Source organism: Phalangium opilio, unplaced genomic scaffold (genome assembly GCF_054372755.1).
Source record: "Phalangium opilio isolate 3A_F unplaced genomic scaffold, DU_Popi_V2 ptg000217l_1, whole genome shotgun sequence".
In the NCBI taxonomy this organism is placed as follows: Eukaryota; Metazoa; Arthropoda; class Arachnida; order Opiliones; family Phalangiidae; genus Phalangium; species Phalangium opilio.
The window spans coordinates 3,196,099-3,223,491 of NW_028324218.1; the positions used below are offsets into that span (position 1 = coordinate 3,196,099).

General features: G+C 34.3%; 5 protein-coding genes across 9 annotated transcripts; 3 read left to right on the plus strand and 2 right to left on the minus strand.

Moving 5' to 3' along the window:
* Nucleotides 1–21: 21 nt before the first annotated feature.
* Nucleotides 22–1,478, plus strand: BORCS5 (BLOC-1 related complex subunit 5). The gene is made up of 3 exons (XM_089856274.1): nucleotides 22–331; nucleotides 399–781; nucleotides 864–1,478. The coding sequence occupies exons 1-3, from the start codon at nucleotides 127–129 to the stop codon at nucleotides 1,077–1,079; spliced, it is 804 nt and encodes a 267-aa protein (XP_089712400.1). The 5' UTR covers nucleotides 22–126; the 3' UTR covers nucleotides 1,080–1,478.
* Nucleotides 1,479–1,832: 354 nt separating this feature from the next.
* Nucleotides 1,833–4,094, plus strand: Nup37 (nuclear pore complex protein Nup37). Its single transcript, XM_089856649.1, has 5 exons — nucleotides 1,833–2,033; nucleotides 2,098–2,222; nucleotides 2,288–2,360; nucleotides 2,438–2,802; nucleotides 3,730–4,094. Exons 1-5 carry the CDS (start codon nucleotides 1,890–1,892, stop codon nucleotides 3,977–3,979), a joined length of 957 nt encoding a protein of 318 aa, XP_089712775.1. The 5' UTR covers nucleotides 1,833–1,889; the 3' UTR covers nucleotides 3,980–4,094.
* mRpL23 (mitochondrial ribosomal protein L23) lies at nucleotides 4,030–5,091 on the minus strand. The gene is made up of 5 exons (XM_089856653.1): nucleotides 4,964–5,091; nucleotides 4,732–4,896; nucleotides 4,546–4,668; nucleotides 4,328–4,481; nucleotides 4,030–4,244 (listed from the first exon to the last, which is right to left on the minus strand). The coding sequence occupies exons 2-5, from the start codon at nucleotides 4,743–4,745 to the stop codon at nucleotides 4,083–4,085; spliced, it is 453 nt and encodes a 150-aa protein (XP_089712779.1). The 5' UTR covers nucleotides 4,746–4,896; nucleotides 4,964–5,091; the 3' UTR covers nucleotides 4,030–4,082.
* Nucleotides 5,092–5,118: 27 nt separating this feature from the next.
* On the plus strand, nucleotides 5,119–5,900 carry LOC149615684 (zinc finger SWIM domain-containing protein 7-like). Of its 2 annotated transcripts, none has more exons than XM_089856654.1 (4): nucleotides 5,119–5,306; nucleotides 5,383–5,404; nucleotides 5,463–5,670; nucleotides 5,730–5,900. In XM_089856654.1, exons 1-4 carry the CDS (start codon nucleotides 5,234–5,236, stop codon nucleotides 5,835–5,837), a joined length of 411 nt encoding a protein of 136 aa, XP_089712780.1. In that variant the 5' UTR covers nucleotides 5,119–5,233; the 3' UTR covers nucleotides 5,838–5,900. The 2 variants fall into 2 exon arrangements, with proteins under 2 accessions (XP_089712780.1, XP_089712781.1); XM_089856655.1 differs by having other exon boundaries at nucleotides 5,469–5,670.
* On the minus strand, nucleotides 5,847–27,126 carry spdi (sperm antigen with calponin homology and coiled-coil domains split discs). Of its 4 annotated transcripts, XR_016375891.1 has the most exons (13): nucleotides 24,277–24,742; nucleotides 18,830–19,510; nucleotides 14,986–15,198; nucleotides 13,606–14,058; nucleotides 12,810–13,535; nucleotides 11,398–11,559; nucleotides 11,083–11,314; nucleotides 10,588–10,691; nucleotides 9,489–9,733; nucleotides 8,423–8,642; nucleotides 8,252–8,311; nucleotides 6,986–7,633; nucleotides 5,847–6,867 (listed from the first exon to the last, which is right to left on the minus strand). XR_016375891.1 is itself a non-coding variant. In XM_089856647.1 (12 exons), exons 2-12 carry the CDS (start codon nucleotides 19,463–19,465, stop codon nucleotides 7,544–7,546), a joined length of 3,141 nt encoding a protein of 1,046 aa, XP_089712773.1. In that variant the 5' UTR covers nucleotides 19,466–19,510; nucleotides 26,525–27,126; the 3' UTR covers nucleotides 5,847–7,543. The 4 variants fall into 4 exon arrangements, 3 of the variants coding, with proteins under 3 accessions (XP_089712773.1, XP_089712771.1, XP_089712772.1); XM_089856647.1 differs by lacking the exon at nucleotides 24,277–24,742 and adding an exon at nucleotides 26,525–27,126 and having other exon boundaries at nucleotides 5,847–7,633; XM_089856645.1 differs by having other exon boundaries at nucleotides 5,847–7,633.
* Nucleotides 27,127–27,393: the final 267 nt, after the last annotated feature.

A 27,393-nucleotide genomic window follows, 5' to 3' on the forward strand; every position in this document is an offset into this window, starting at 1 on the left:
GAAATCCTGGAGCATCACGTGACTCGTTTCTACCAATCAACAACACTGAATTTGTTTGACATAAGCAAATTTTTAAACGCCTTGGCGATTTTAACTTTCAATTAATTCCCCCGTTAATTTTGATTAATGAAGAAGCTTTTTAACGTTTTTAAGAAGATGGGTTCAGAAAATAGTACTCAATCAGGCTCAACAAATTTATCTGTAAATCAAAAGAACGCCTCAGTAAATGCAGATACTCATAAAATCCCGCGAAGTTCGTCACCAAGGCCTTCTATAAGTTCAGATTCTGACATTCCATACGTTTCTTACACTGTAAATCGACCGATAGGAGGTAAAATATAAATTAAAGCAACCTTTAACCTCTTAAACCTCTTAAAATATCGCCAAACTTTGCTTAGATTCACCAAAACTATCCTCAAAAAGCCCCGCCCACAGTTTAAGAACCTCAACACCAAGTCCTAGACCTTCCCCTAAGCCTAGGCCAAAGTCATTTGCGGGGAGTTCAACAACAACACACGATATTGTAGTAGTTAAAGAAGGTTCCTCTACTACGGAATCAATTGATAATGACCCTGAATTATTAAAACTTCAAACAATTCCTACATTTCTACCTATAATGAGAGGTGCTCTTAATATACCAACTGTACAAGATCCCGAAGTTCTTGATAAGTTGGATCACCAAAGTTTACTTCAATTGTGCCAAAGATATCAAGATCATTTAAGACACTGCGCGGAAACAGTTAGTGTTGAGCAAAATTTCCTGGCAGGTCGAATACGAGAGGTATAAATTGCTAAGCCTAATTTGTAGGCCAAATTGTTAAGCCTAACTAAATTGTAGGCCAAATTAAAACATTTATTTCCAGATGGACTTTGCCATTTCAACTTTAACTAGTATGTTGACAGAACGTCAAAAAAAGTTTGCAAAGTACGCTGAGCAGTTGGGACGTGTCCACGAAATCTCAAACACCCTTAAAAGTTGTCAAATGATGTTGACGGAGCTTTTGGAATCTATGGACACACTCAACAACCTTTTACCCGATGATTCCCGCCTGGAACCATTTCAAATGGTTACTGGATAGGAATTAATGCATTCTTACAGAAGAAATTCTGTATGAATGGGGAAATAATTACAATTAAATTAAAATAATTAAAACAAAAAACTGATGATCAGTGGAGAGAAAAAACGAGAATCTGAGGAGATTAATGTTGTTACATTAGGTTGTGATCTCATTCTGAACCATGCTCTATAATAAATTAAATGTTTGGAAAAATGTCAATTCAATAAATGAAGTTTTAGACCTAAGCCTTGGTTACTTAGAAGATTAAGTTATAATTAATATTTGAAGAAATAAAAATTGATCATGAAAATGTTTTGCAATTAGTCTAAATTCCCAATATAATTAAATAATTGTATTCCAAAGTTCTGTGATTGTGATATTTTTGTAGATTATAGTAATAAATATGAATTTTAAGAACGATTTTCTACTTTTTATAAATTAGGCCTAATATTGTAGTAGGTCAATGACCCAGAGTCAAACTATATCAGTATATTCAAATCTTTAAGCCTAAATTCAACTTCACAAAGTGAATTTGTTCAATAAAATAGGCCTCAACTTCATAAAGCATAATTTTCCTATTAAATGTTTAAATTAGGCTTAAAATTAATTAAAAACGAGTACAATTTGGCCAATTTATGATATTCCCGCCAAATCCAATTTCCCGGGGTCAACTGTCAAATATGCTACTAGCCAATCAAGAGAAGGAACACAACTCACTACTATAGTAGCGTCGTCTGCTGTAAATTTCATGCCGGCAAAACAAAAGTTTCCGCCATTTTTAAGCCTTTGACAATTCACGGAAGCTTTAAACTTAATTAAATCTTGATTAAAATGGATAACGAACGTGAACCTAATCACATAATTCCAGTTCACGAAGTTGTTCACGCGGTAACATTCTCACCCTACAGTTGGTGCAACTCTTTACTTGGTATTGGTACTTATTCAAGGGTTTCTATATTCAATATCAAATTACCGGTAATTATAACACTAATTAACGGCGTTAATTAATCATAATTAGTCGTAATTATCGTTAAATTAGGGAGAGGACCCGGGTGAAAATGAAATTAGGGTAGAAAAACTGCGGGAATTTCACCATAGTGCTTACGTTACTGTTATTAGTTGGAGCCCTAAAACTAACCTAATTATGCTTCCAAAATGCGTTAGGTTCGTTAATTATTAATTACCCTTGTTAATTAAGATTAATTATAATATTATAAACACTTACTTAGATTTGCAACAGCAGGAGGCGACAAAAAAATCCGTATTTTCACTTCCGACCTCAAATCAGACGATAATGTTGAGGTTTGCCGTTAAATTAATTTAAAAATTTGCAACCCTGACTTTAATTTTAATTTTATTTTAATTTAACTTTAATTAAGACTCTAGAAAACCACACAGACTACATAAACGATTTGGCCTTTGACCCTGAAACTGGGGATTTAGCTAGTGTTAGTGATGACCATTCTTGTATCATTTGGAATGCAGACGGAGCTTGTATCGCTCAAATTAGGCTTTCATCACCTGGTACGAGTGTTGCTTGGCATAAAGACGATGTTGGGAAGATAATGATCGCGGAGAAGAAGGGAATTATCAGATTTTACAATGTTGAAACCACAAATCCCCTAATGTCACTGGATTGCCGGAATTCTCCCCTAATGCAAGCTGATTGGTGTTCATTAAATAATTTAAGGGTTGGATGTGTAGCAGGGAGTGATGCCTATCTTTGGGATACTTCAGTATCTAGGTAATTATTATATTTCACAGGTTTTTTCCCCATATATTTCCCAGGTTTTTTCCCATATATTTTCCAGGTTTTTTTCCCATATATTTTCCAGGTTTTTTCCCCATATATTTCCCTGGTTTTTTCCCATATTTCCCTGGTTTTTTTCCCATATTTTCCAGGTTTTTTCCCCATATATTTCCCTGGTTTTTTCCCATATATTTCCCTGGTTTTTTCCCATATATTTCCCAGGTTTTTTCCCATATCATTTCCCTTAGTTTTCTCCCCCTATATTTCCCAGGCTTTTTCCCCATATAATTTCCCTGAGTTTTCCAGGTTTTCTCCCCCTATATTTCCCAGGCTTTTTCCCCATATATAGTCTCCTGAGATTCCCAGTTTTTCCCCATATATTACCCTGAGTTTTCCCAAGTTTTTTCCCCTATGTATTTCCATGAGTTTTCCCCCTATATTTCCAGGTTTCCCCATATATATTTCCATGAGTTTCCCCCCCTATATTTCCATGAGTTCCCCCCCTATATTTCCATGAGTTTCCCCCCTATATTTCCATCAGTCCCCCCCCCTATATTTCCATGAGTTTCCCCCTATATTTCCAGGTTTCCCAATATATATCCATCAGGATTCCAGGTTCCCCCCCCAAATATTTCCATGAGTTTCCCCATATATATTTCCATGAGTTTTCCCCATATATATTTCCATGAGTTTTCCCCATATATATTTCCATGAGTTTTTCCCCCTAAATTTCCAGGAGTTTTCCAGTTTTCCCACTATATTTCCAGATTTCCCCCTAAATTTCCAGAAGTTTTCCAGTTTTTTCCCCCATATATATTTCCATGAGTTTTCCCCCATATATTTTCCAGGCTTTCCCTGTTAGTATGAACCCTATTAATACCACCCTAATCTCAATTAAATTAAATAAACTTCTATGTTAAGCCGGCCTTTGAGTCAAATTCACGCTAACATTGATGGAGCAACACAATTCACGTTATCCAAAACCAATGAAAACCTGATTGCAACACGTGGAAATCCAAACACATTAAAAGTTGAAAATACCAAAACGAATCAAGAACTACTAAGAGCGAGTTTCATCTCCGGTTCCGGCATTTCTTGGCATTCTAAACTATCAATTATTGCAGCTGGCGGAGATAGGAAAGTATGCTTATGGAAAATTGACCTGATTTGAACCCAAATTCAATCATTTAAACCTAATTATAATGTAATTAAGTCTAATAATTACAATTTGTATTATCATTCTTTTATAAATAAAATAAAACAAAGTTTTTCATTCAATAACTAAACCACGGTGGTGCATCTTGTTTATCAGAGTTCTTAACACGATATTTTTCAAAATCTTTCTTAATTTCTTCTTCACTTTTCCTTAATTTATCCTCTTTTTCCTGATTTGTTGTAAAGAGTTTCTCAGGAAACGTGAATTTGCAACCTTTTGGCTAATATTTAAATTTAATAGGCCAAATTTGAAATTAAACCCTTAATTAGGCTTAGTATCTTCATTAAAATTAAGTATAATTACCATTTTAACATAAGCTACTCGATAATCATCCTCCTTTATTAAGTAACCCCTTGCCGATTTTTTAAAATCACCCGTGTATGTTTTGGTTTTAACGCTAGTTACCGGGATTTTGTAGATTTTTTCAAGATAATTTCTCACATCAAAACGCGTCATTCTGTTTTAAGTTCATTAATTAATTAAGTTTAAATTAATTAAAAATTTATATTTTTAACACTTACTCCATTGATACTATAAATTGAACGTGATTTTCGGGGATTTTAGTTGCGGGTTTAATTAATTTCATGTAAAAATTAGGCAAAAATACGCGTAATTGCGGGTTGCCTCGACAAAAAATTGGATACCTGTGAAATTCCACTTTAAAGGCTACTATTTCTGCCTAATTAATAATTAAAATTGTTTCTTACCATCTTGTAGACATTTTCCGACTTTAATTGTAATTAATTATTACTTAATTAATCATTAAAAAGACCAAAACATTACTTGCTAAGGCTTAACTGTGCACACAAGTCTGTCTCAATTTGACCTTTTACGTATTTTACCCTAACGGTGAACTTTGGAACTACGTAGGCCTAAAAGCGCGGGAAAATTGGAAAATTTACCTCCAATGACGTATAAGTAATTTAAAATGTTTCTTACCATCTTGAAGACATTTTCCAACTTATACTATAATTAATTATTACTTAATTAATCATTAAAAAGACGAAAACATTACTTGCTAAGGCTTAACTGTGCACGCAACTCTCAGTCTCAATTTGACCTTTTACGTATTTTACCCTAGCGGTGAACTTTGGAACTACGTCATGGGCCTAAAAGCGCGGGAAAATTAGAAAATTAGCTTCAAATTACATATTATAGCGTTTAATTCTGATTTAAAGTTTAAAATAATAATTAATTAGTTAAATAACTATGACATTAACTGACGAAATAATTCAACAGTTATTTGAAGAGACAAAAAACGTTTATGAAGCTCATGAAAGACGTAATAACTTAAAATCTTTAATTGTTGCTAAGCCTTGGCCTATATTATAACTATGTTTATCGGGGTTTAATTTCAGTAACAGATGGTTTACTTTCAAGGTAGATATTAAAAGGGTTTAAATTACTATTAAATATAAGGTCTAATAATATTTTAAAGCCTTAGAAGTGTATTTCAAGGCACTTTAATGGGTGCCCTAACTATAATTGATCGTAACGCGATAACCCACGCTACATCCCCTAGTGGTAGAGATGTTTTTCAAGTTATAAATAGTTCCGGCGAACATTTAACCATATTACCTACCTCAAACTATTGTTCCTGCGAATATTACAAGTTTTCTGTACTTTTAGGCAACCATAGTCCAATGGTAAACACTACCCCTTAACCCTAACCACTAAAATAATTAATTATAGTTAATTTTAATAGTGTAAACACGTCCTTGCTACACGTTTAAGCACTGCAATGAATAAAAATAAAGAAGTAGCCTATTCCGATGAAACAGTCAGCCTAATGATTGCAAATATTATAGAATAATAAAATATATAATATTATGGCAAATTTATTTTGTGAAAGAAATAAAATATTTTTCAAAAAATATCTAATCTCGTACAATTATTTTGAAAAGAATAATAATAATAAATTGGACCCAAAATACGAGTAGCTAAGCCTAATTTTCAAAAGATGTAATTTTTTTTTTATATAAACCAATCGTAACTTCAACGGGATAGGGGGAGGGGGGGACTTTAAGCCTTGTCAAATACAGACAAACATGCAGACGAACTTTCACTTTCTTTATAACCAGCAGCCAGATGAACCAATTAACAAAGGCTTACGAACGAAATTAAACTAAACTAAAGATCTCTAATTCCTTAGTAGTTAATTAATAAAACTATCTAATAATAGGCATTATGTTTATCTTTGGTTTATCCATAATACTTTAAGGACAAATTTAGGGGGGTATTTTATATATAATATATATAAAAAAACGTATGCTTATATCAAAATTTTGCCGTAAAAAATTGTTTCTACACGCTAAGTACTTTAAAAAAACACTTAAACGACAAATATTTCGTTTATATTTCGTTTTTTTTTTTGAGTATTTAAATCTACCTATAATATAAATGAACTCGGGGAAGCAATAATAATAATAGTAAATATATTATTTACAACACCTAAAGTGTAAAATTTTCCCGGTTAAAGGAAAAGTTCATGTAACATAACTGCTTATGCCTTAATTAAAAGAATGGCTGCCTTTTTCTAAATATAAAAGGAATTAAATATTAAAATTAATCAATAAAATGAATTATCTCTTATTACAATATAATTAGTACATTTAATTAGTCATAATTAAAAACTATCAAGGGCTACTGTGTCGCCATCCACCATTGGTTTAGTACATGGCGTCTGCTAGCCAGAACCACGACCTTGCCTCTCTCAGGCTGTCAGAATTCAACCGCCATTGGTTTAGTGGCGTCTGCTAGCCAGAACCATAACCTTGTCTCTCTCAGGCTGTCAGAATTCAACCGCCACTGTTTTAGTGGCGTCTGCTAGCCAGAACCATGACCTTACCTCTCTCACTGTTTTAGTGGCGTCTGCTAGCCAAAACCATGCCCTTGCCTCTCTCAGGCTGTCAGTATTCAACCGCCATTGGTTTAGTGGCGTCTGCTAGCCTGAACCATGACCTTACCTCTCTAAGGCTGTCAGAATTGAACCAATCAAGTAGGGGTAAGAACTGGTTCGATTTAGCAGACGACACTAAAGCAATGGCGGGGGACACAGTAGTCCTTGATAGTTTTTAATCATGATTAATTAAATGTACTAATTATCATATTGTAATAAGAGATAATTCATTTTATTTTATTGGTTAATTTTAATATTTAGAAAAAGGCATCCATTCTTTTAATTAAGGTATAACCACAGTTATCTTACCTGAACTATTCCTTTAATTAATTAATTAATAATTAAAACTTTTTAATTAAAGTCAGGTAGATATTGAAACAGGAACTAAGCCGTTCTTATAGAGAAATAAGTTTCAAAACTTTTTGTTTTCTCGCGATATTTATCCAGCTATCCTGACTAGAAAACGAACGAAGTAAACAAACAAACAAACAAACAAACAAGTGACAATACAAAACACTAACAGTAAACAAACAAACCACGGTGGCAGTTTTTATCGCGTATAATTTTATAAATATATATTTATATATATGTATGTATGTAATGTTTTGTGTGTAGTTTAGTTACGTTTCAAAGTGTTTGTAAATCGAAGTTATGTAAGCCATGATTGAATTCCAATCTGGTCTTTCTTGAGATATCAAATCATTTATGTTCTGAAAATAGATGATTCAGACGTTTTTAGGGTGAAAATAACTACTCGTGTAGTTGTAATTAAGTCACACCTATTTTCTAAGGGTTTTTTACAGTAGGATATCTACTATATAGTGGGAAAACTACTACATCTCCTGAATTATTAGTAGGAAAACTACTACATCTCCGGAATTGTTAGTAGGAAAACTACTACATCTCCGGAATTGTTAGAGGGAAAACTACTCCATCTCCTGAATTATTAGTGGGAAAACTACTACATCTCCGGAATTGTTAGTGGGAAAACTACTACATCTCCGGATTGTTAGAGGGAAAACTACTACATCTCCGGAATTGTTAGAGGGAAAACTACTACATCTCCGAAATTGTTAGTGGGAAAAATACTGCAACTCTGGAATTGTTAGTGGGAAACCTACTACAATTCTGGAATTGTTAGTGGGAAACCTACTACAACTCCAAAATGTTAGTGGTAAACCTACTATATCTCCTAAATGTTAGTGGTAAACCTACTATATCTCCTAAATGTTAGTTGTAAGCCTACTAAAAGTTAGTAATAATAAACCAACTAAATAAGATCCGATCTCAAAATTAAAAGGGAAATTGAAACTATTAATTAAACTTACGAGTATAGTTGGAATTCCAACGGATTCTGCTGCTTCAAAGGCTTTTGTGAAGTTTCGCCTCTGTTAATGAAAATTAATATATTATTTTACTACTAATGATTAAAATTAAATATTTTCTTTAACAACATTTCAAACGACTTAATTAAATATTAGGCCTAGCTATTTAGTTACCTTATCTTTGTTATCCAATTGATCATAGGGGATCAAATCAGGCAGGTAACTGTGCAATATGGCGCAGAAAGCCAAACCATCGTTCCAACTACTACTGAAGTTCGTAATATCAATTCCTTTGTAACCCACAGTTTTATTTTGACACCACTTCAGTAAAGCGTTGCGTTTAGACCCTCCCCCTTTAACTAGCGAAGATAGGGGGTCCTTTTCAACCACGTCCCTAAGTAAAATAATACCATAATCTACGTTAGAAAACCGCGTCAATGATATAGAAAACCGCGTACAAACTATAGAAAACCGCGTAAAAACTATAAAAAACGCGTAAAAACTATAAAAAACGCGTAAAAACTATAAAAAACGCGTAAAAACTATAAAAAACGCGTAAAAACTATAAAAACCGCGTAAAAACTATAGAAAACCGCGTAAAAACTATAGAAAACCGCGTAAAAACTATAGAAAACCGCGTAAAAACTATAGAAAACCGCGTAAAAACTATAGAAAACCGCGTAAAAACTATAGAAAACCGCGTAAAAACTATAAAAACCGCGTAAAAACTATAAAAAACGCGTAAAAACTATATAAAACCGATTGAAAACTATAGAAAACCGCGTAAAAACTATAGAAAACCGCGTAAAAACTATAGAAAAACGCGTAAAAACTATAGAAAACCGATTAAAAACTATAAAAAACCAATTAAAAACTATAGAAAACCGATTAAAAACTATAGAAAACCGATTAAAAACTATAGAAAACCGATTAAAAACTATAGAAAACCGATTAAAAACTATAGAAAACCGATTAAAAACTATAGAAAACCGATTAAAAACTATAGAAAACCGATTAAAAACTATAGAAAACCGATTAAAATCTATAGAAAACCGCGTAAAAACTATAGAAAACCGATTAAAATCTATAAAAACCGCCCAAAAACTATAAAAACCGCCCAAAAACTATAAAAACCGCCCAGAAACTAAAAAAACCGCGTAAAAACTATAAAAAACCGCGTAAAAACTATAAAAAACCGCGTAAAAGAGTTAGAAAACCGCGTTAACATAACAAAACTCACATAAATCCATAGCTATTCCTTCGAATCGGATCCAACTTATTAGCCAAAATGGAGACGGGATGAGGTTTAACGGAGTTACTATCAGCCATATTTTTTGAATTTGCATCGGATATCGGAAGGGAACCGGGTTTGGCAAAAATGGAACCACTTTCCGATATTGACCCTCTAGAAACTCTGTGCACCCCTTGACCATTATTAGTTTTCCCAACATTGTTGCTATCAGACGGAGATTGCCTTTGCATAGGCTTAAATAAATAAATAAATAAATAAATAAATTAAAATTAATTAATTACATATTAAGGCTTGAGTTACTTTAATAACTTAAGAATATTTTTTTCATTTTTATATTAATTGAATATTAAGTTCGTGGGTTGATTAAAAGTATCTCTAATGTCAATTAATTTTATCTGTCCAACCTACACAAATGATGGGAGGGGTTTTGAAAATATTTCGTTTTAATTTTGTTGCCACTTAACGACAGTTTGATTGATTGTTTAATAAGTATACGCTAATTAAAATTAGTAAATTACTAAACCCACGTTTAATTTAAAATTAAAAAGCCCTCCCACTATTTTATATAATCATAATGTTATTAAACTAATTAAAGGCAGGGTTTTAAATAAACTATAATGGAATTTATTTTCCAAATTAGGAAGAAACGTTTTATTTTATAATTTTTGTAGTTTAAGCTTTTGTATTTATATTAAATACAATGTTTTATCTATGGGCAAGGCTTAGGAATTTCGATGCTTAGTGTTAGCGACGTTTACCGCCATTTTTTGGGAAGATTGGAAGAAAGTGGTTAATGCGCAAGGCTTAGGAATTTTGCTTTTTAGGCTCCTTAGTTCTCCGCCATATCGGAAAAAGGGACGCGAGTTCTGGCGCAAGGCTTAGGAATTTTGCTTTTTAGCTTTGTTCTCCGCCATTTTGTTTTTATGGGAAAAAGGGAGGAATTCTGGGCTTTTCAGGCGCAAGGCTTAGAAATTTTGACAAAACTCTCCGCCATTTTGGGGGGATAAGGAAAGGGGGTAATTGTTAAACGCCCAATTAATTTTCCCGCCCGCTATAAATTAAATTAAAAATAATTAAAAAAACTTACTTTGGCAAAAATATCTCCATTATTTGATAAGAGACTGGCTGTTCGAGATTCAGAGGCAATACTGCTGATGCTACTTGTTGATGAACTCCGACTGCTACTTAATCCTGAAGTTTTAATTAAAACAATTAACAAGGCCTAAATTAATTTACGAAATTACTCCAAAAAATAAATAGATAAATAAAATTTATTCATGCATTAAAAAAAACCATAAATACAGCCATGCATTAAATGTAATAATAATTTGTCAATTAATTAATTTAATCTCAATTAAGGTAATCTCAAAGTAATCTCACGTATTTCTATTAAATTTTAATCTCATCCCATAATTAAAATTAATTCATGCATATAAAACCCATTATGGAGAGCGATGCATTAAATAAATAATTTGTCAATTAATTTAATCTCAATTAAAGTAATCTCATGCATTAATTAAAATTCCCAGAATTCCGAAAAATTAATATTTAAGGCTAAAGCTTCTAACAAAACGTTTCGTACCTTGACCTTTGACTTGTTTGGTGACATTCTCAATGGATTCGATCAAACTTTTAACTGATAGCTGCGAAACCCCTCGATTGACCATTGGTCTTCTAGCAGAAGCTGAAGCTAAGTCGCGTTCGACAGTAGACAAAACTGTAGCAGCTTCGGCTGTCGTTGACGAACTTGAAGTTCTCATTGGACTATTTCTTTGTATATGAGTAGGTGAAGTTTGCTCTTTTTTAATTTGAGCCTGAATTAAGTTAAAATTAATTAAGTTTAAATATATAATATAACATTTCAGGCCTAAAAATTGGTCTAAAAATATTAGAATACCTTTAATTTGTCAAGTTCTAAGGTGACAGAGTTAATTTTTTCCTTTAGTTGCTTATTTTCAACAATTAAACGTTCTAAATCATTCTGAGCCTCAGTTTTAAAATCATTGGCGACTCTGACAGTTGTTAATAAATCAGCTTGAAACTTTTTCCATTCCTCCGACTATAATTAATTCAAGTTTAATTACGATTAAAGTTAAATCAATCTATTCCCGGAATTATCGGATTTTATAATTAAAAATCCCCGGGCCTTTGGGCTATTTTTCAAAAAATCCCCGGGCATTTTGGGCTATTTTTTAAAAATCCCCGGGCATTTTGGGCTATTTTTAAAAAATCCCCGGGCATTTTGGGCTATTTTTTAAAAAAAATCCCCGGGCATTTTGGGCTATTTTTTAAAAAAATCCCCGGGCATTTTGGGCTATTTTTTAAAAAAATCCCCGGGCATTTTGGGCTATTTTTTAAAAAAATCCCCGGGCATTTGGGCTATTTTTTAAAAAATCCCCGGGCATTATGGGCTATTTTTTTAAAAAATCCCCGGGCATTATGGGCTATATTTTTAAAAAAATCCCCGGGCATTATGGGCTATTTTTTTAAAAAAATCCCCGGGCATTATGGGCTATTTTTTTAAAAAAATCCCCGGGCATTATGGGCTATTTTTTTAAAAAAATCCCCGGGCATTATGGGCTATTTTTTTAAAAAAATCCCCGGGCATTATGGGCTATTTTTTTAAAAAAATCCCCGGGCATTATGGGCTATTTTTTTTAAAAAAATCCCCGGGCATTATGGGCTATTTTTTTAAAAAAATCCCCGGGCATTATGGGCTATTTTTTTAAAAAAATCCCCGGGCATTATGGGCTATTTTTTTAAAAAAATCCCCGGGCATTATGGGCTATTTTTTTAAAAAAATCCCCGGGCATTATGGGCTATTTTTTTAAAAAAATCCCCGGGCATTATGGGCTATTTTTTTAAAAAAATCCCCGGGCATTATGGGCTATTTTTTTAAAAAAAATCCCCGGGCATTATGGGCTATTTTTTTAAAAATCCCCGGGCATTTTGGGCTATTTTAAGAAAATCCCGGGCATTTTGGGCTATTTTAAGAAAATCCCCGGCATTTTGGGCTATTTTAAAAAAATCCCCGGGCATTTGGGCTGTTTTTAAAAAAATCCCCGGGCATTTGGGCTGTTTTTAAAAAAATCCCCGGGCATTGTGGGCTATTTTTTAAAAAAATCCCCGGGCATTTGGACTATTTTTTAAAAATCCCCGGGCATTTTGGCTCTGGTCAAATCTCAGACAACACATTACTTCCCAAACTAAGCATCAAAAATATATAGGATATTATAGTAGTCCGACCTTTCATGAAATTATAGGACAATAATATAGGAAAGGTTCAAAAATATAGGAATTAAAACTTACGTCACTCATGAACTTCTCCTTCAATTCATCAATCTCTTTTTGTCCAGCTCGGATCATGGCATTCTTCTCAACCAAAGTTTTTTGTAAATCCCCAACATTGGCTTTCAACTCGCGTTTATCCTCCAAGTGTTTTTGACATTTAAGTTCGGCTTCGTGCAAAGCTTCGCTAAGAAGTTCAGTTTCTTTTTGAACTGTCTTTTTCTCAACTGACATTTGTTCAACTTGATACTCCAAATCTGATAGCTGCTTACGAGCGTTATTCTTCGAGACCTTGGTCTCTTCTTGTAGAACGGACAATTGCTCCTTCAACCTGGACACTTCCCTTTGGGACAACGACAGTTGTTCTTGCAGATGCAACGAATGTTCTTCGACTCGTTCTTTCTCGGCACGCGTTTCCCTTAAGAGGGATTCCAACTCTGACGTTGCGTTTGCGTCACGTTCTTTAACGAGCTCCGTCACCTTTTGTTGCTCCTTCTCTAATTGCAGTTTCAATTGCGCCACTTCGATAACATTAGCCGACATCTTTTCTTGCGCTTCGGCAAATTCTTTCTCCAACACCCTTTTATCGGAGTTGACACTATCGACAACCGACTCCAAGACTTTAACCCTTTCTTGGGCCATACCGAGTTCCATTTCTTTGGACACTGAGTCATCTTTCAAAGCTTGGAGGGTTGCGGTTGCGTCGTCTAATTTCATGTGCAGTATGTCCCGTTCGTTTTGGGAACTCTGCAAACGTTGCAGAACTGTAGACAACCCAACCACACTTGACCAGAGACAGTCAGAAGCCATGACTTACCTTTAGGAGATCAACGTAATGACGCTCTTTTTCTGTGGAGCTCAAAGCGCATTCGGTACCATCTTCAAATTGTTGAAACAACAACTGCTTCAATTGAATCAACTGCGAACGGCATTCCTCAAGTTTCTCAGTTTGGGAACACAAGGACTCCAAGAGGACCGTCTTATCCTCGCCCATTCTATCATTATCCATTTGTAAATCAGTCAACTGATCTTGTAGATCGGTTAACTCTTGTAACGTGGCTTGTAACTCTTCGTTGGTACTATAATGAGTTTCTTCCATTTGCATAATGCGATCTTGTAAACAAGCCACCGACATTTCGCTTTGGCTACTGCTACTGGCTTTGTCCCATTCTTGACAAGATTGTCGTTCGGCCAGTGGTAAACCACCGCCTGACGCTTCACCAACATCGGATGACGCGTGATCAGGGCTGTGACCTTCTAACTTACGACACTGTTGGAATGGTAGAAAAGCGCAATATCGAAGTTGTTTTAGCAGAGCTTTTAAACGCATTTCAATTTAACTTCTTTAATTATGGTCCGATTTTGACGTACTTTGTTTTAAATTAAAGCTCTAATTGCACTTTATTCGAGCCTAACCCGAATAATCTTCGCGTAAGCCCACAAACACAAAAATATATATCTCATAACACATATAATACATAATTAACGAAGTTTCTACATAATTGCAATTAATTTTATTGAATATGGTCCGATTTTGGCTTAATTTGTCTAGAATTAAAGCCCCAATTGATCTCCATTCGAATCTAAAACGTTTTAAACCCAAACCCATCACTGAAACCCATAAAACACAAAAGCAGAAACATAATACAAATAAAACATTATTAACGAAGTTTCTACATAATTTCAATTAACTTTATTGAATATGGTCGGATTTTGGAGTTATTTGTCTCAAATTAAAGCCTAAATTGACCGCTTAATTGGAATATAAAACGTTTCAAAACCAAACCCTTCACTGTAACCCATAAAACCCCCAAAATAGACAAATCATAACACAAATAAAACATTTTTAAGAACGTTCCTACTTAATTCAAATTAACTTCATTAAATATGGTCCGATTTTCGCGTAATTAGTCTCAAATTAAAGCCCAAATTTACGTCCATTCGAATATAAAACATTTCAAACCCAAACCCATCACTGAAACCCACAAACGACAAAAATAGACAAATAACACAAATAAAACATTTTTAAAAACGTTTCAATATAATTCCATTAACTTTATTAAATATGGTCCGATTTTCGCGTAATTAGTCTCAAATTAAAGCCCCAATTGACCTCCACACGAATATAAAACATTTCAACCCCAAACCCATCACCAAAACCCCCCAAAACGTAAAGCAAATAAACAAACAAACTTACTTGACAGTTATCCTTGCGTTCACTATCCAAACTTGCCATGGATCCCGAAGCAGATCTCCTTAGCAATAACTGTTCCTTTTCACTATCAGACAACGACGTATGTTCCAAGGGAACCCCCAAATCTAACAACCGTTCTTTTAGGGACCGATTTTCGGCTTGTAACAATTCCATTTCTTGTCGAAGATGGTCCCTTTCCTCTTCACTCGGTTTCTCCTGCGTACAGCAAAAGAATAACGGTCTAATTTTGCTCATGACATGACGTTGGTTAAGTCCATCAAATTCCAAATTATTAAGTTATTATTCCAGCAGCAACAACCCTCGCAAAAATTTATGAGCGAGTCGACGCTAAAAACTTTAAAAACCTCTGGCAGGCAGCAGCGACAACTAAACGCGCCTTGATTTCCTTGGAATTTTTAATTAGTCTGTAGCGAGTTCTAGTTCGGATTTTTTTTTAAAAAAGAAAGAGGTTTTTCATAAACGTCGCCAGTTAACCAGTTAAAAAATATGTAAAATAAGGGAGGGTTAAAAATCTTGGCACATTATCAAAGACGTTAGAAAGTTCTTATAAAGGTATTGTGAAAAGTTAATTTATCTTAACTAGATTCTTCTACTAATTATAAGACCAATCTGCATAAAGCAACATCAAGAAGTGATATCTAGTTTGTTTATTAGGGAGAAGGAATAAATTCGTGTAACATTTCAAGCTCTTTATCTCCAGTCCAAATGTTACGTAGACGTGTCCGGAGTTAATCCCCTCCGCCTCTAAATTACAACAACCAGCATCTCATTGGTCCGTATTTTCCGACTGAGGAGAGGAGGCGAAATAGCCCGGTGCCGCCTCCTTTTACGTCCCCCCTTGTATTTTGAAAGGGGGACTGCAGGACTATGGCGTGCGAATACTCAAGGCATCTTATACCTTCTCCCTAATAAACTAGATATCACTTCTTGGCAACATTAAAGGAAATACCTTAACTCGTAGTCATTTTAAAACTCACATTGGTTTGAGATTTCTTATAGGGGAAACAGCAAAAGGGGGCGGGGATTGAGACGGCCCCTCCCATAAACATCTACATGATGGAGGATTGTATGAAGCAGACGACTAGTGGGGGATTAAAGATGATTGGGTAAGAGGAGGTCTGCCGTTTTGTTGGAGGGATTCTTTCTTCCCTTTACTGCCGTCAGTGCAGTGTCCCTAGAGATAATTTTAAATTTGCACCTCCGACCAATCACGAAACGTCGGAAACGCCTCGCTCGCCTTCTTCGCGTGACAGGCTCCTATATCATCGTCCACTCTCGCGCTAAATTTCATTCGACATGTAGCAGAGCGTGCCATGGAGATTTTGCTAACAAAAAGGCGGGGCGTTACGCGATTGGTCGAAGGTGCAAATTTAAAATTACCCAATGAAATCTCACCAAACTAACTTGAATTTTAAAATCACTCTGAGGTAAAATATTTCCTTAGAGGTTTCACTATATGCAGATTGGTCTTATAATAAGTAGAAGATTCGATTCGACATGTAGCAGAGCGTGCCACGGGAATTTTGCTAACAAAAAGGCGGGGCGGGGCGTTTCGCGATTGGTCGGAGGTGCAAATTTGAAATTACCATTGAAATGTCACCAAACAAATTTGAACTTTAAAACTTTTCTATTCAATATTTCACTATAAGCAGATTGGTTTTATAATTAGTAAAAGAATCCAAAAAAAAACCCAAACTTAATTCTCCTTTTCACGCTCACTTTAAACAGGCAAGGGAACACCCTGTTATTAAAGTATTAATTTTTTCTTTTTAATTTGAACCTTTAATTAGGGTTACGCCGGAATTTAATAAATTCTCGTCGAAGACAATTAAGAAACCTTTATTACTTTGGTGACACGTTACTCATAAGAATGAGACGATTAATAGCTTAAGAATAAATGACGACCTCAATAAGAACTATTCCTTCGTTAATCCGGGTTTCTTTTTTTTTTTAAGAAAGACTAATTTAATGAGATGTTAATTGTTTCGGAATATATTAAGACCAGAACCGTGCTTTTTCTTTTCCCGATTTCCTTATAATTCGGAATTAAATTCAGTTTATAATTTATGAAGTTATATATATATTATAGTACCTGACTTTTATGGTAAAACCCGAGTTACCCGACTATATAAGGGTTTTTATCATGAAGGGACTGTCAATGTCAACTTTGGTTTATTTTCATATGAATAATTCCCGTGCAGGTAAAAGTACTTCCTCATTAGGAACAATTAAGAAATTTCCATGAGTTTCCCATTAATTTTAGTACAATTAAGTAATTTTCATGAGCCTCCTAAATTTTACTATAAATAATAAATTTCCACGAGTTTGAGCTATTTTTTAAAAAAATCCCCGGGCATTTTGGGCTATTTTTTTAATCCCCGGGCATTTTGGGCTATTTTTTTTAATCCCCGGGCATTTTGGGCTATTTTTTAATCCCCGGGCATTTTGGGCTATTTTTTTAATCCCCGGGCATTTTGGGCTATTTTTTTAATCCCCGGGCATTTTGGGCTATTTTTTTAATCCCCGGGCATTTTGGGCTATTTTTTTAATCCCCGGGCATTTTGGGCTATTTTTTTAAATCCCCGTGGCTTTTTGGGCTATTTTTTTAAAAATCCCCGGGCATTTTGGGCTATTTTTTTAAAAAAAATCCCCGGGCATTTTGGGCTATTTTTTTAAAAAAATCCCCGGGCATTTTGGGCTATTTTTTTAAAAAAAATCCCCGGGCATTTTGGGCTATTTTTTTAAAAAAAATCCCCGGGCATTTTGGGCTATTTTTTAAAAAAAATCCCCGGGCATTTTGGGCTATTTTTTTAAAAAAAATCCCCGGGCATTTTGGGCTATTTTTTAAAAAAAATCCCCGGGCATTTTGGGCTATTTTTTTTAAAAATCCCCGGGCATTTTGGGCTATTCTTTTTTAAAAAATCCCCGGGCATTTTGGGCAATTTTTTTTTAAAAAATCCCCGGGCATTTTGGGCAATTTTTTTTTAAAAAATCCCCGGGCATTTTGGGCAATTTTTTTTTAAAAAATCCCCGGCCATTTTGGGCAATTTTTTTAAAAAAAATCCCCGGGCATTTTGGGCTATTTTTTAAAATAATCCCCGGGCATTTTGGGCTATTTTTTAAAAAATCCCCGGCCATTTTGGGCAATTTTTTTTAAAAAATCCCCGGCCATTTTGGGCTATTTTTTAAAAAATCCCCGGCCATTTTGGGCAATTTTTTTTAAAAAAATCCCCAGGCATTTTGGGCTATTTTTTAAAATAATCCCCAGGCATTTTGGGCTATTTTTTAAAATAATCCCCAGGCATTTTGGGCTATTTTTTAAAATAATCCCCGGGCATTTTGGGCTATTTTTTAAAAAATCCCCGACTGATACATTTCCATGAGTTTCCCCTAAATTTTACTACAACTTACACATTCCCATGAGTTTTCCCTATATTTTACTGCAACTTACACATTCCCATGAGTTTTCCCTTAACTTTACTATAAATGATAAATTCTCATGAGTTTTCCCTAAATTTTACTATAAATAATTAATTTCCATGAGTTTCCACTTAATTTTGCTATAAATAATAAATTTCCATGAATTTTCCCTTAACTTTCCCAATTCCTAATCAGTTTTTATGAAGTTTCCTTAAAATTCCTAACTGACATTTCTGGCATAACCTTTGTAACCTGACTAGTCACTAACTATACAAGGTTTATTTTACCAAGAAATTAACATAAATTTTGCTCTTTTTCATGGAAAATTCCCAAATCACCAAAACCACATCATACCAGACACCAAAACCCACCCAATAGAATAAAATAAAATAAAATAATAACTCACCTTCAGCCTCTTAATCTCCATCTTCAAAGTCGCGATCTCAGCTTTTTTACACTCAGCATTCCTAACCAACTCCGATATTTGTTGTTCCATAGATGACTTATCCTTTTCCAACTGCATAATAGTAATCCCAGCAACACCGACACTGGTTCCTTTAGTCAATCTAGCACTACCTTGAGTAGGTTTAGAAGACGCGAGATTCTCTTTTTCTTTTTCCCGATTAGAATCCAAACTGTCTTTACTCAAAGATCTACGCATGACGGCACCAACTTTAACTCCAACTCTTTTCAAAGCCGATATTGGCTTATTCTTGGACAAACTCGAGGTTTTATTATTAGTAGTCGCTTCTTGTTTTAACCTTATTGGTTTATTAATCCCTTGGCTCGAAGAAACCGCGGTTATTTTCTTTGATTTGTTCCCATTAACGGAATCAATGCTATTTGCACTTCCCGATAACCCCTGATTATTACTTAAGGGTCTCGGAACCGCGAACTTTGATGTCTTAGATCCTTTAGTTATTTCTATAGTCGGTGTTCGCGTACCAGCGTACGATTTATAACTCACGGTGGAAGATACACCATTACTCGAGGATGGTTTGATAATAGCAGCGGGAACTTGCTGCTTCCCATTCTTCATCATTGTAAAGCTTATTTAATTTAGGTTCCACAGAGAACAAACTCCACCCTAAAACGATAATAATTAAACTAAATTCATTAACTGACATCAATAATTAACATTAGTTAACGCAATTATTATTATTCAAATTAGAATCCCGCCCCAGTAACATTATGACAGTTAGGCTTAACGTTTTATACGAATTACATACACTTAAGTCACAATTAAAGTTAAAACAACCTACAATTATAATAATTAAACTAAATTCACTAACTGACATCAATAATTAACATTAGTTAACGCGATTATTCAAATTAGAATCCCGCCCCCGTAACATTATGACAGTTAGGCTTAGCGTTTTATACGAATTACATACACTTAAGTCACAATTAAAGTTAAAACAACCTACAATTAAAGTAGAAGGGAGTATCCAGAACGCGATTATTACCAGGCACGACCGAGTTTTAAAATAAATCTGCAACGTGTGAGGCTTTGAAGTTTGAAATCCAAATTTAGCTGTCTCTAAAAGCCTCAACGTAACCGTTACGTTGCGTTCCCGTAGAAACACAAACAAAACATTGACGCGCCAAAGTTTGTCTGACATCTGAACTCTATAGAGGCGTTTGATTGGTTAGGGCGGAAACCTAGTTTAAACTTTAAGCCAATAAGAGGCGAGGTATATTTCTCCCGCCAAATTTTAAATAAAATACGGAAAGCACGTGCACTGCAGTTTTCGCGCGAATTAGAGTTAACACGTGGGAAAATTTAAGATTATCTTTTTTTAAAGTGGAAAATAGATAAATATGTTAAAGATAAAGTATTTATAATGATTAAATGTTGATTTAACAACTTTAAGATAATAAATTTCAGTATTTATACGTATCTATCTACAAATGGGGGTAATTTCACGTGTTTTCTATGGAAATTTAAACACATTGAACCTTGCAGCCAGCCAGAAATTTTAATTTGAACCTTATCTTATCTGAACCATTTCGAATTAATTTTTACTCACAGACCTTTAGGCTTACCAAACATTCCTTTACAAATCCACTAAAAATTTATCTTTAAACTATAAAATAACTGTGTTAAATCGACCAATCATGTGTGAAGATAAATTTGTTTAGCCATACATAAAGTGTTTGAATTCAATCGTAACTGAATGAAATCCAGTTCTTTAATGGTAGGATAGTAAATAAAAAATTAAGCTAATTTTGCACTGCAGCAATTCAAAAGGTACTGGGGTGATAAAAAACTATAAAATATAGGAGAAATATTTCATAATAAATATATATTTTATGTTATGGTTAGTTCATTCAACCTCGAGAACGGCTGAACCATGAAAATTAGACTGTTGTGTCCATCAAGAACGCGATGTAACCTGATAAACTTTTGCTCGGGAATTTTTTACTATTTAGCGTTTTTAATTTAATCAAGGAAGGAAGCATAAATTTGAATATAAATTTTTTTATTAATAATATAACAAACTGTATAGACTTTAATTTTAATTATAAATTATATATTAATAGGTTCATGAATGAATTTTTATAAATTAACAACACTTCATATTTATTTTTAAATAATCTTCTTGCTCTCTAGAACCATAAGTTTATAAGTGATATGTTCCATATAAGTATGACACTTACTATACTTCGTAATGATAATAAAACTATTTTGTTCCAATAGCCTTAATTTTAATTATAATTAGGCCTAATTATTTATAGGTGTATGAATGGGTTTTTATGAAGTAAAGAGACTTTATCTTCAAGCTTTCTAGAACCATAAGTTTATAAAATATGTTCCGTTCCATAAGTATGACATGCACTACCTATACTATTTGTAATGCTACTGGGAGACTTAGAGCAGCTCGAGATAACTAGTTCGAGAAGGAGAACGACGGAAGCGAGATTTCAATTGAAGTCCTAAGTACACTCGGTGCATGGTGGTTAATTAATTTTGCAGCTAGGACCTATTCCATCTAGGTCCTATTTTAGTCTGCATTACTGAGCCCCCTTTGACAGCAGCGCCTCACCACTCACTGCAGGCCCCTCTCTCGCTTTACCTCCTCGAATCTATGACCTACCTCAGGGTTCGTACAAAATTTTTTGAATGAAATTCCCTGACTTTTCCAGGTTTTCCCTGACTAAATTCCACAAATTTCCCTGACCATATGCAATAACTTCACAAGGCGTAAATTTATGAAAACCAATCTAAATTCACTGGAATCATTTTTGCACGAGTTGTCATTGTTATAAAGATAAGCCAATTAATTCGTTTAAATTTAACCATAAGTAAATCATAAATAACCGGAGCGAGCGAAGCGAGCTCCGCGAATTTGGGGTTCTGCTCAAGTCTCAGACAACACTTTTTTGGTCACCCTTATACTGTTATCCAGACTTTCAATTTTCCCCCAATATATTTTTCCCTGACATTTCCCTGACTTTTTAGGCCCATTTTCAATTTCCCTGACTTTTCCCTGACATTTTAGGCCCATTTTCAATTTCCCTGACTTTTCCAGGTTTTCCAGGATTTCCAGGTCGTGTACGAACCCTGTACCTCACTCACTTCAAATTCATTACAAGCCTTTCAGTTTGTCATGACCAGAGATTAATTAAACAAACTTATACTGAACATATCTTATAAACTTATGCAATGGTACAACCTAACGTATTCAAATTGCAAAACTATTTAACTATAAAAGTTATAGTATAATTTTGATATCCTGCTCGCTAATCTTATATAGCAACGCAATCACGTTTTTTTTTTTGACAATTGAATTACATCGGAAAGGAAAGCGTCTCAAATTTAAATTGCACGTCGTTAGAAAGAGCTACTTCATTTCCTTTGGCTTTTTAACTGACTCTAAAACATTGGCTATGATGAAATAAAAATTTCTGCCTTTAAACTATTGTACCTTTACATTACTCAGCTTGCAAACGCGTAAAGAAAGAAAGAAATAAAGAAAAATCAGGCAGTGCTGCTTAAGTGGTTTAAAAACCTCTCATTAAATCGCAATTAGAGCCCCACCTCTCAACCCCCAAAAAACTTCTTTAAGAAAGAAGGAACGTTTCATACATGGTTTGGTACAAGGCAGAGATGTTAAATTTACTATTTTTGTTAAGTTAAATTCTATTTACTGAGACTTTGCCTTTAAACAGGGTTCCGATGAAATTTTTATATTGAAAATCCCTGACTTTTAAAGGTTCAGGGTTCATACAACTTTTAGAAAAGCGATTTCCCTGGGTTTTCCATGTTTTTCCCATATATTTCCCTCAGTTTTCCTGGTTTTTTTTTTCCCATATATGGAGTAGAAACAACAAATTTCCCTGATTTCTCCTGGTTTTTTCCCATATATTTCCCTCAGTTTTCCAGGTTTTTTCCCATATATTTCCCTCAGTTTTCCAGGTTTTTTCCCATATATTTCCCTCAGTTTTCCAGGTTTTTTCCCATATATGGAGTAGTAACAACAAATTTCCCTGATTTCCCTGAATTATACTAAAAATTCTAAATTTCCCAGAGTTTTTTGTCAACTATTTATTTCCCGATTTTTCCAGATTTTCCCTGTTTTCCATGTTATTTGTATTAACCCTGAGCTTATCCCTGACCATTTTAAGGTGTTTACCAGAGCCCACTTCATATTACACCTGCAGCTCATACCAAACAAAATCCCTGACCTTTCCCTAACCTTTTAGGAAAAAAACCCTTAGTTTAAACCCCATTTTCCAAATCCCTGACTTATTCAGGTTTTCCAGGTTTCATACGAACCCTGTTAAAGGGAATATAACCCTTTTAAGGTGTTTACCAGAGCCCACTTCATATTACACCTGCAGCTCATACCAAACAAAATCCCTGACCTTTCCCTAACTTTTTAGGAAAAAAACCCTTAGTTTAAACCCCATTTTCCAAATCCCTGACTTATTCAGGTTTTCCAGGTTTCATACGAACCCTGTTAAAGGGAATATAACCCTTTTAAGGTGTTTACCAGAGCCCACTTCATATTACACCTGCAGCTCATACCAAACAAAATCCCTGACCTTTCCCTAACTTTTTAGGAAAAAAACCCCTTAGTTTAAACCCCATTTTCCAAATCCCTGACTTATTCAGGTTTTCCAGGTTTCATACGAACCCTGTTAAAGGGAATATAACCCTTTTAAGGTGTTTACCAGAGCCCACTTCATATTACACCTGCAGCTCATACCAAACAAAATCCCTGACCTTTCCCTAACTTTTTAGGAAAAAAACCCTTAGTTTAAACCCCATTTTCCAAATCCCTGACTTATCCAGGTTTTCCAGGTTTCATACGAACCCTGTTAAAGGGAATACAACCCCCCTTAAAAAATTGGTGAAGATGGCAATATTTTATCTAGGAAGTTCCCTTTAGGGACATTTATTACAAGTTCATAAATAAAATGGGTTATTTTATATAACATTAAGGAAATTTGACATAAACTACAATCAAAAAATATTTTAACTGGTTCCTAAAACATTTTTCTTTTTTCTAGTTTTTGATTCCCAACTTGTCTAGCCTTAAGATAAAATACCAAACTTTTCATAAATTATTTAATAGCTTGAAGGGGTAATCAATTTTGTCATTTTTTTTCTAATCTCCCAATATTTCATAAACATAAGATACCTCTCTCTCTACTTTGTGATCTAACCAATTTAAGCAATATTTATAGCAATTAATCATCTAATTAAAAACAATTTTAAAGAAAAGTAGGTTAAATTAAATCCCCCCGAAAGACAAACAAACCCGAATCAAAAACACCTGTCAATGAATAAAACCAACCCACTTGTCAACCTACATTAATAGTAAGTAAAAAACATGAGAAACTTACGAAAAGGCTTCATTTTGGAACAAATCATGTGATTTATAAAGTACATTTCATGAAAAACCGATTGTTTATGTCTCATGCGTCACTAATTACGCGTAATTACCCACATTAAATTCTTTAATTACTTAACACGTCCGTTCGTAACGCGACACCTAACGCGACTGACGGTGCATTGCAGTATGGTGGCTTTCCCTTATACCCGCGATAGCTAGCTAGTTTTTGCGCCAACGTTAAGCCTTGGCTACTCCCTAAACCCTAACCAAAACAAATTGAAACGTTAACTTCAGTCACTTTTTCTTAATTATAAATGAAAAGCCGTCTATTTATCGCGTCCGAAACCTTACTTCATACGCGAATTTAAGATAACAGTAGTTGTATAAATTTAATTAGTTTGAAGAAACTGTTAAAACCACGTAATTTGATACCGACGTAAGCGGGGTCAATTCTCGCTCGGCGAAAACATTTACACAGAAACTTGAAGCTTCTCAACAGCCAATGAGAAATTTTATTAAATGATACGTCACAAACGCTAGTCGGCGTTCAACTCGTTTAAAGGGAAATGGCGGGAAATTGAAATTACTCGTTAGGGTTAGGGAAATTTTTCGAAATATGCAAATTTCGAGGTAAAATTGTTGTAAAACAAGGTTTAAAATCCGGATTTTGAGGAAAACAAGTAAGTAAATAGTGTTTATTTACATTCTGTTGATATATACCGCTATAATTATTATATAAATTATTCCTTATTCAAATATAAACAAAATTAAACTGAAATTAGAATGTTTCGCGCCAAATTTGGTCAGAAACGATTGATTTATAGAAGGAACATTATACTTGAGGGCGTACAATGGTGTTTGTAATAAAATTTAAAAAATTACAAACGAACATAATTGCGATAGATAACTAAGCCTCCCACACTTAAAAAAAATCCCTTGTTATTTTAACTAAGCCTTTGTTTAAATGTTTAAATAAAGAAAATGTTAACCCTTAAAAATGGCCTCTGAAAAAAAAAACAAATCCGAGTGGGCGCTATATATTAAAACCTATTTTTAAAAACGTTAAACCCACATTTTGAGGCTCTTAAAGTTAAGTTATAATCGTACAAAGGGAGGTTTTTTAAGGGATTAAATATATTACCCCTGTTTCAAAAAATAACAAAACTTACATTGATTATTGTATTTGCGCATCTGTTCCTTGCTAAAACTAACTTTAAAATGATTTAGGCTTAGGTATTTCTAGTTGACAATGACACTAAAATATTCTCCAGTTAATTTTTACCAGCGAAAAACAGTTTTTTTTAGGAAAAACCGCAACTACTGATGTTTATAAACGATTTACAAAGTTGCCTTAGACTGATATTAGTACAAATACGAGTCGTTGTAGCTTTAAATACGGTGTGAAGTTAAGTTGACTAACCAGTATAGAACCAACTATGGTTAAAAAATTAACTTGGCCCAATTACATTCTTTTAAAAGATAATAATCCTTGGGGTAAAGGATTTCGTAAGGTTAAAACACTTTAATTAGGTCCGTAATTAAAGTTAATTAATTAAAAATAGCGTACCTTTCGTTTCCCCAAGGCATTTATAAACTAACTAACTACATGACTTCGATTTAAAGGCGTTAAGAAAACAATTAACCTTAAACGTGATAATTATACGTTAAAGGTTTAAGGGATATTGTAATTAAAGCGTAACTGGGGTGTCGTACTTATAGTTGAAATTATATTTATGATTATACTGTATTAGAGGGGCCAATCACTCAGAGTAATCGGTGTACACGACTGTAACTTTTGGCTGTACTAAAGGAATTATAATTTAAAATAAATACCTAATCTAAATTAAACCTAACCCTAATCGAAACCTAACCTAACCCTAATCGAAACCTAACCTAACCCTAATCGAAACCTAACCTAACCCTAATCGAAACCTAACCTAACCCTAATCGAAACCTAACCTAACCCTAATCGAAACCTAACCTAACCCTAATCGAAACCTAACCTAACCCTAATCGAAACCTAACCTAACCCTAATCGAAACCTAACCTAACCCTAATCGAAACCTAACCTAACCCTAATCGAAACCTAACCTAACCCTAATCAAAAGCTAATCTACACCTAAGGCTAAGGCTAACTGGCAATCCATAATCGGCCTACAGAGACTCCGATAGTGATTAGCCCCTCGACTGTACCGTATGGTACTGTCACAAGTGCCAAGTAAAAATACTAAAAAGTAAAGAAAAAAGTTCAAACTTACAAAGTTTCAACGAAATTCCATGTAAATTTTAGTGAAACGTGATTTGCGTGTCCAAGAACGTCTATGACAAGTACGGGACTAATTTTTCTCGCCCTAAACGTAACTTGAGTTCAAATTGTTCAAGAAAAAACTAATCCGGAAATCGTCCAATCAAGCGAGACCATAAAAACATTGGCCCGGCTCCTGCCACCGACTGGTATGCTTTGATATTTTGTAAATATAATACCACCACCACTCCGTTAGAGAATAAAAAAAAACTATAGCTCCCCCTCAAGCCATTGTTTGAAAAAATGGGCTTATTATACCGAAAACTATGGGTCAAACTAGATAGATAATGTAGCCATAGTTTCCACCCAGCAGGCTCTTCTCTTCAACAAGATTAAAAACCTGTTTTTATAATAAACTAAACACAGTCTCTACAGAACCCAACCGGCGCCGACTTATACTAAAAACTAACATAAATATTATCTTAAATTTTAATATTTCTTACTGGTAAATTAAGGAATCTCACGATTATACAGCTAGCACGATTCTGATTTAAAAATTAGCATAAAGACGCGTCGCGATCTATAACGGTCAGTTTTTAATGATGATTTTTTGGGGGGAAATAAACCAATGAATATAACATGATTGTAACGGCGCGTTTTTTTCAATCACGATTTGAATTTCATGACGTAATATCACGTGACTTAACTCTCAACCAATCGTAGGTGAGTATAGGAATGGGGATGTGTTGCTAAGGCAACGTGATTAACTATACCATGGCTAGTTTGTCAGTACCGAACAACTGCCTCCGTGGCGCAAATGGTTAGCGCGTTCGGCTGTTAACCGAAAGGTTGGTGGTTCGAGCCCACCCGGGGGCGGAACGA

What these genes read in the sequence shown, in the direction of transcription:
- spdi (XM_089856647.1), bottom strand. Translation starts at nt 19,465, where the DNA reads ATGATGAAGAATGGGAAGCAGCAAGTTCCCGCTGCTATTATCAAACCA. An exon ending in AATTGGATAACAAAGATAAG is followed by an intron (nt 8,312 to 8,422) that starts GTAACTAAATAG and finishes TTTCATTAACAG; the next exon opens with AGGCGAAACTTCACAAAAGC. An exon ending in TTGGAATTCCAACTATACTC is followed by an intron (nt 7,634 to 8,251) that starts GTAAGTTTAATT and finishes ATCTATTTTCAG; the next exon opens with AACATAAATGATTTGATATC.
- BORCS5 (XM_089856274.1), top strand. Translation starts at nt 127, where the DNA reads ATGAAGAAGCTTTTTAACGTTTTTAAGAAGATGGGTTCAGAAAATAGT. An exon ending in TGTAAATCGACCGATAGGAG is followed by an intron (nt 332 to 398) that starts GTAAAATATAAA and finishes AACTTTGCTTAG; the next exon opens with ATTCACCAAAACTATCCTCA. An exon ending in TGGCAGGTCGAATACGAGAG is followed by an intron (nt 782 to 863) that starts GTATAAATTGCT and finishes ATTTATTTCCAG; the next exon opens with ATGGACTTTGCCATTTCAAC.
- mRpL23 (XM_089856653.1), bottom strand. An exon ending in CAATTTATAGTATCAATGGA is followed by an intron (nt 4,482 to 4,545) that starts GTAAGTGTTAAA and finishes AACTTAAAACAG; the next exon opens with AATGACGCGTTTTGATGTGA. An exon ending in GAGTAGCTTATGTTAAAATG is followed by an intron (nt 4,245 to 4,327) that starts GTAATTATACTT and finishes TTTAAATATTAG; the next exon opens with CCAAAAGGTTGCAAATTCAC.
- LOC149615684 (XM_089856654.1), top strand. Translation starts at nt 5,234, where the DNA reads ATGACATTAACTGACGAAATAATTCAACAGTTATTTGAAGAGACAAAA. An exon ending in TTATGAAGCTCATGAAAGAC is followed by an intron (nt 5,307 to 5,382) that starts GTAATAACTTAA and finishes GTTTAATTTCAG; the next exon opens with TAACAGATGGTTTACTTTCA. An exon ending in TAGGCAACCATAGTCCAATG is followed by an intron (nt 5,671 to 5,729) that starts GTAAACACTACC and finishes TAATTTTAATAG; the next exon opens with TGTAAACACGTCCTTGCTAC.
- Nup37 (XM_089856649.1), top strand. Translation starts at nt 1,890, where the DNA reads ATGGATAACGAACGTGAACCTAATCACATAATTCCAGTTCACGAAGTT. An exon ending in ATGCTTCCAAAATGCGTTAG is followed by an intron (nt 2,223 to 2,287) that starts GTTCGTTAATTA and finishes ACACTTACTTAG; the next exon opens with ATTTGCAACAGCAGGAGGCG. An exon ending in AATCAGACGATAATGTTGAG is followed by an intron (nt 2,361 to 2,437) that starts GTTTGCCGTTAA and finishes ACTTTAATTAAG; the next exon opens with ACTCTAGAAAACCACACAGA.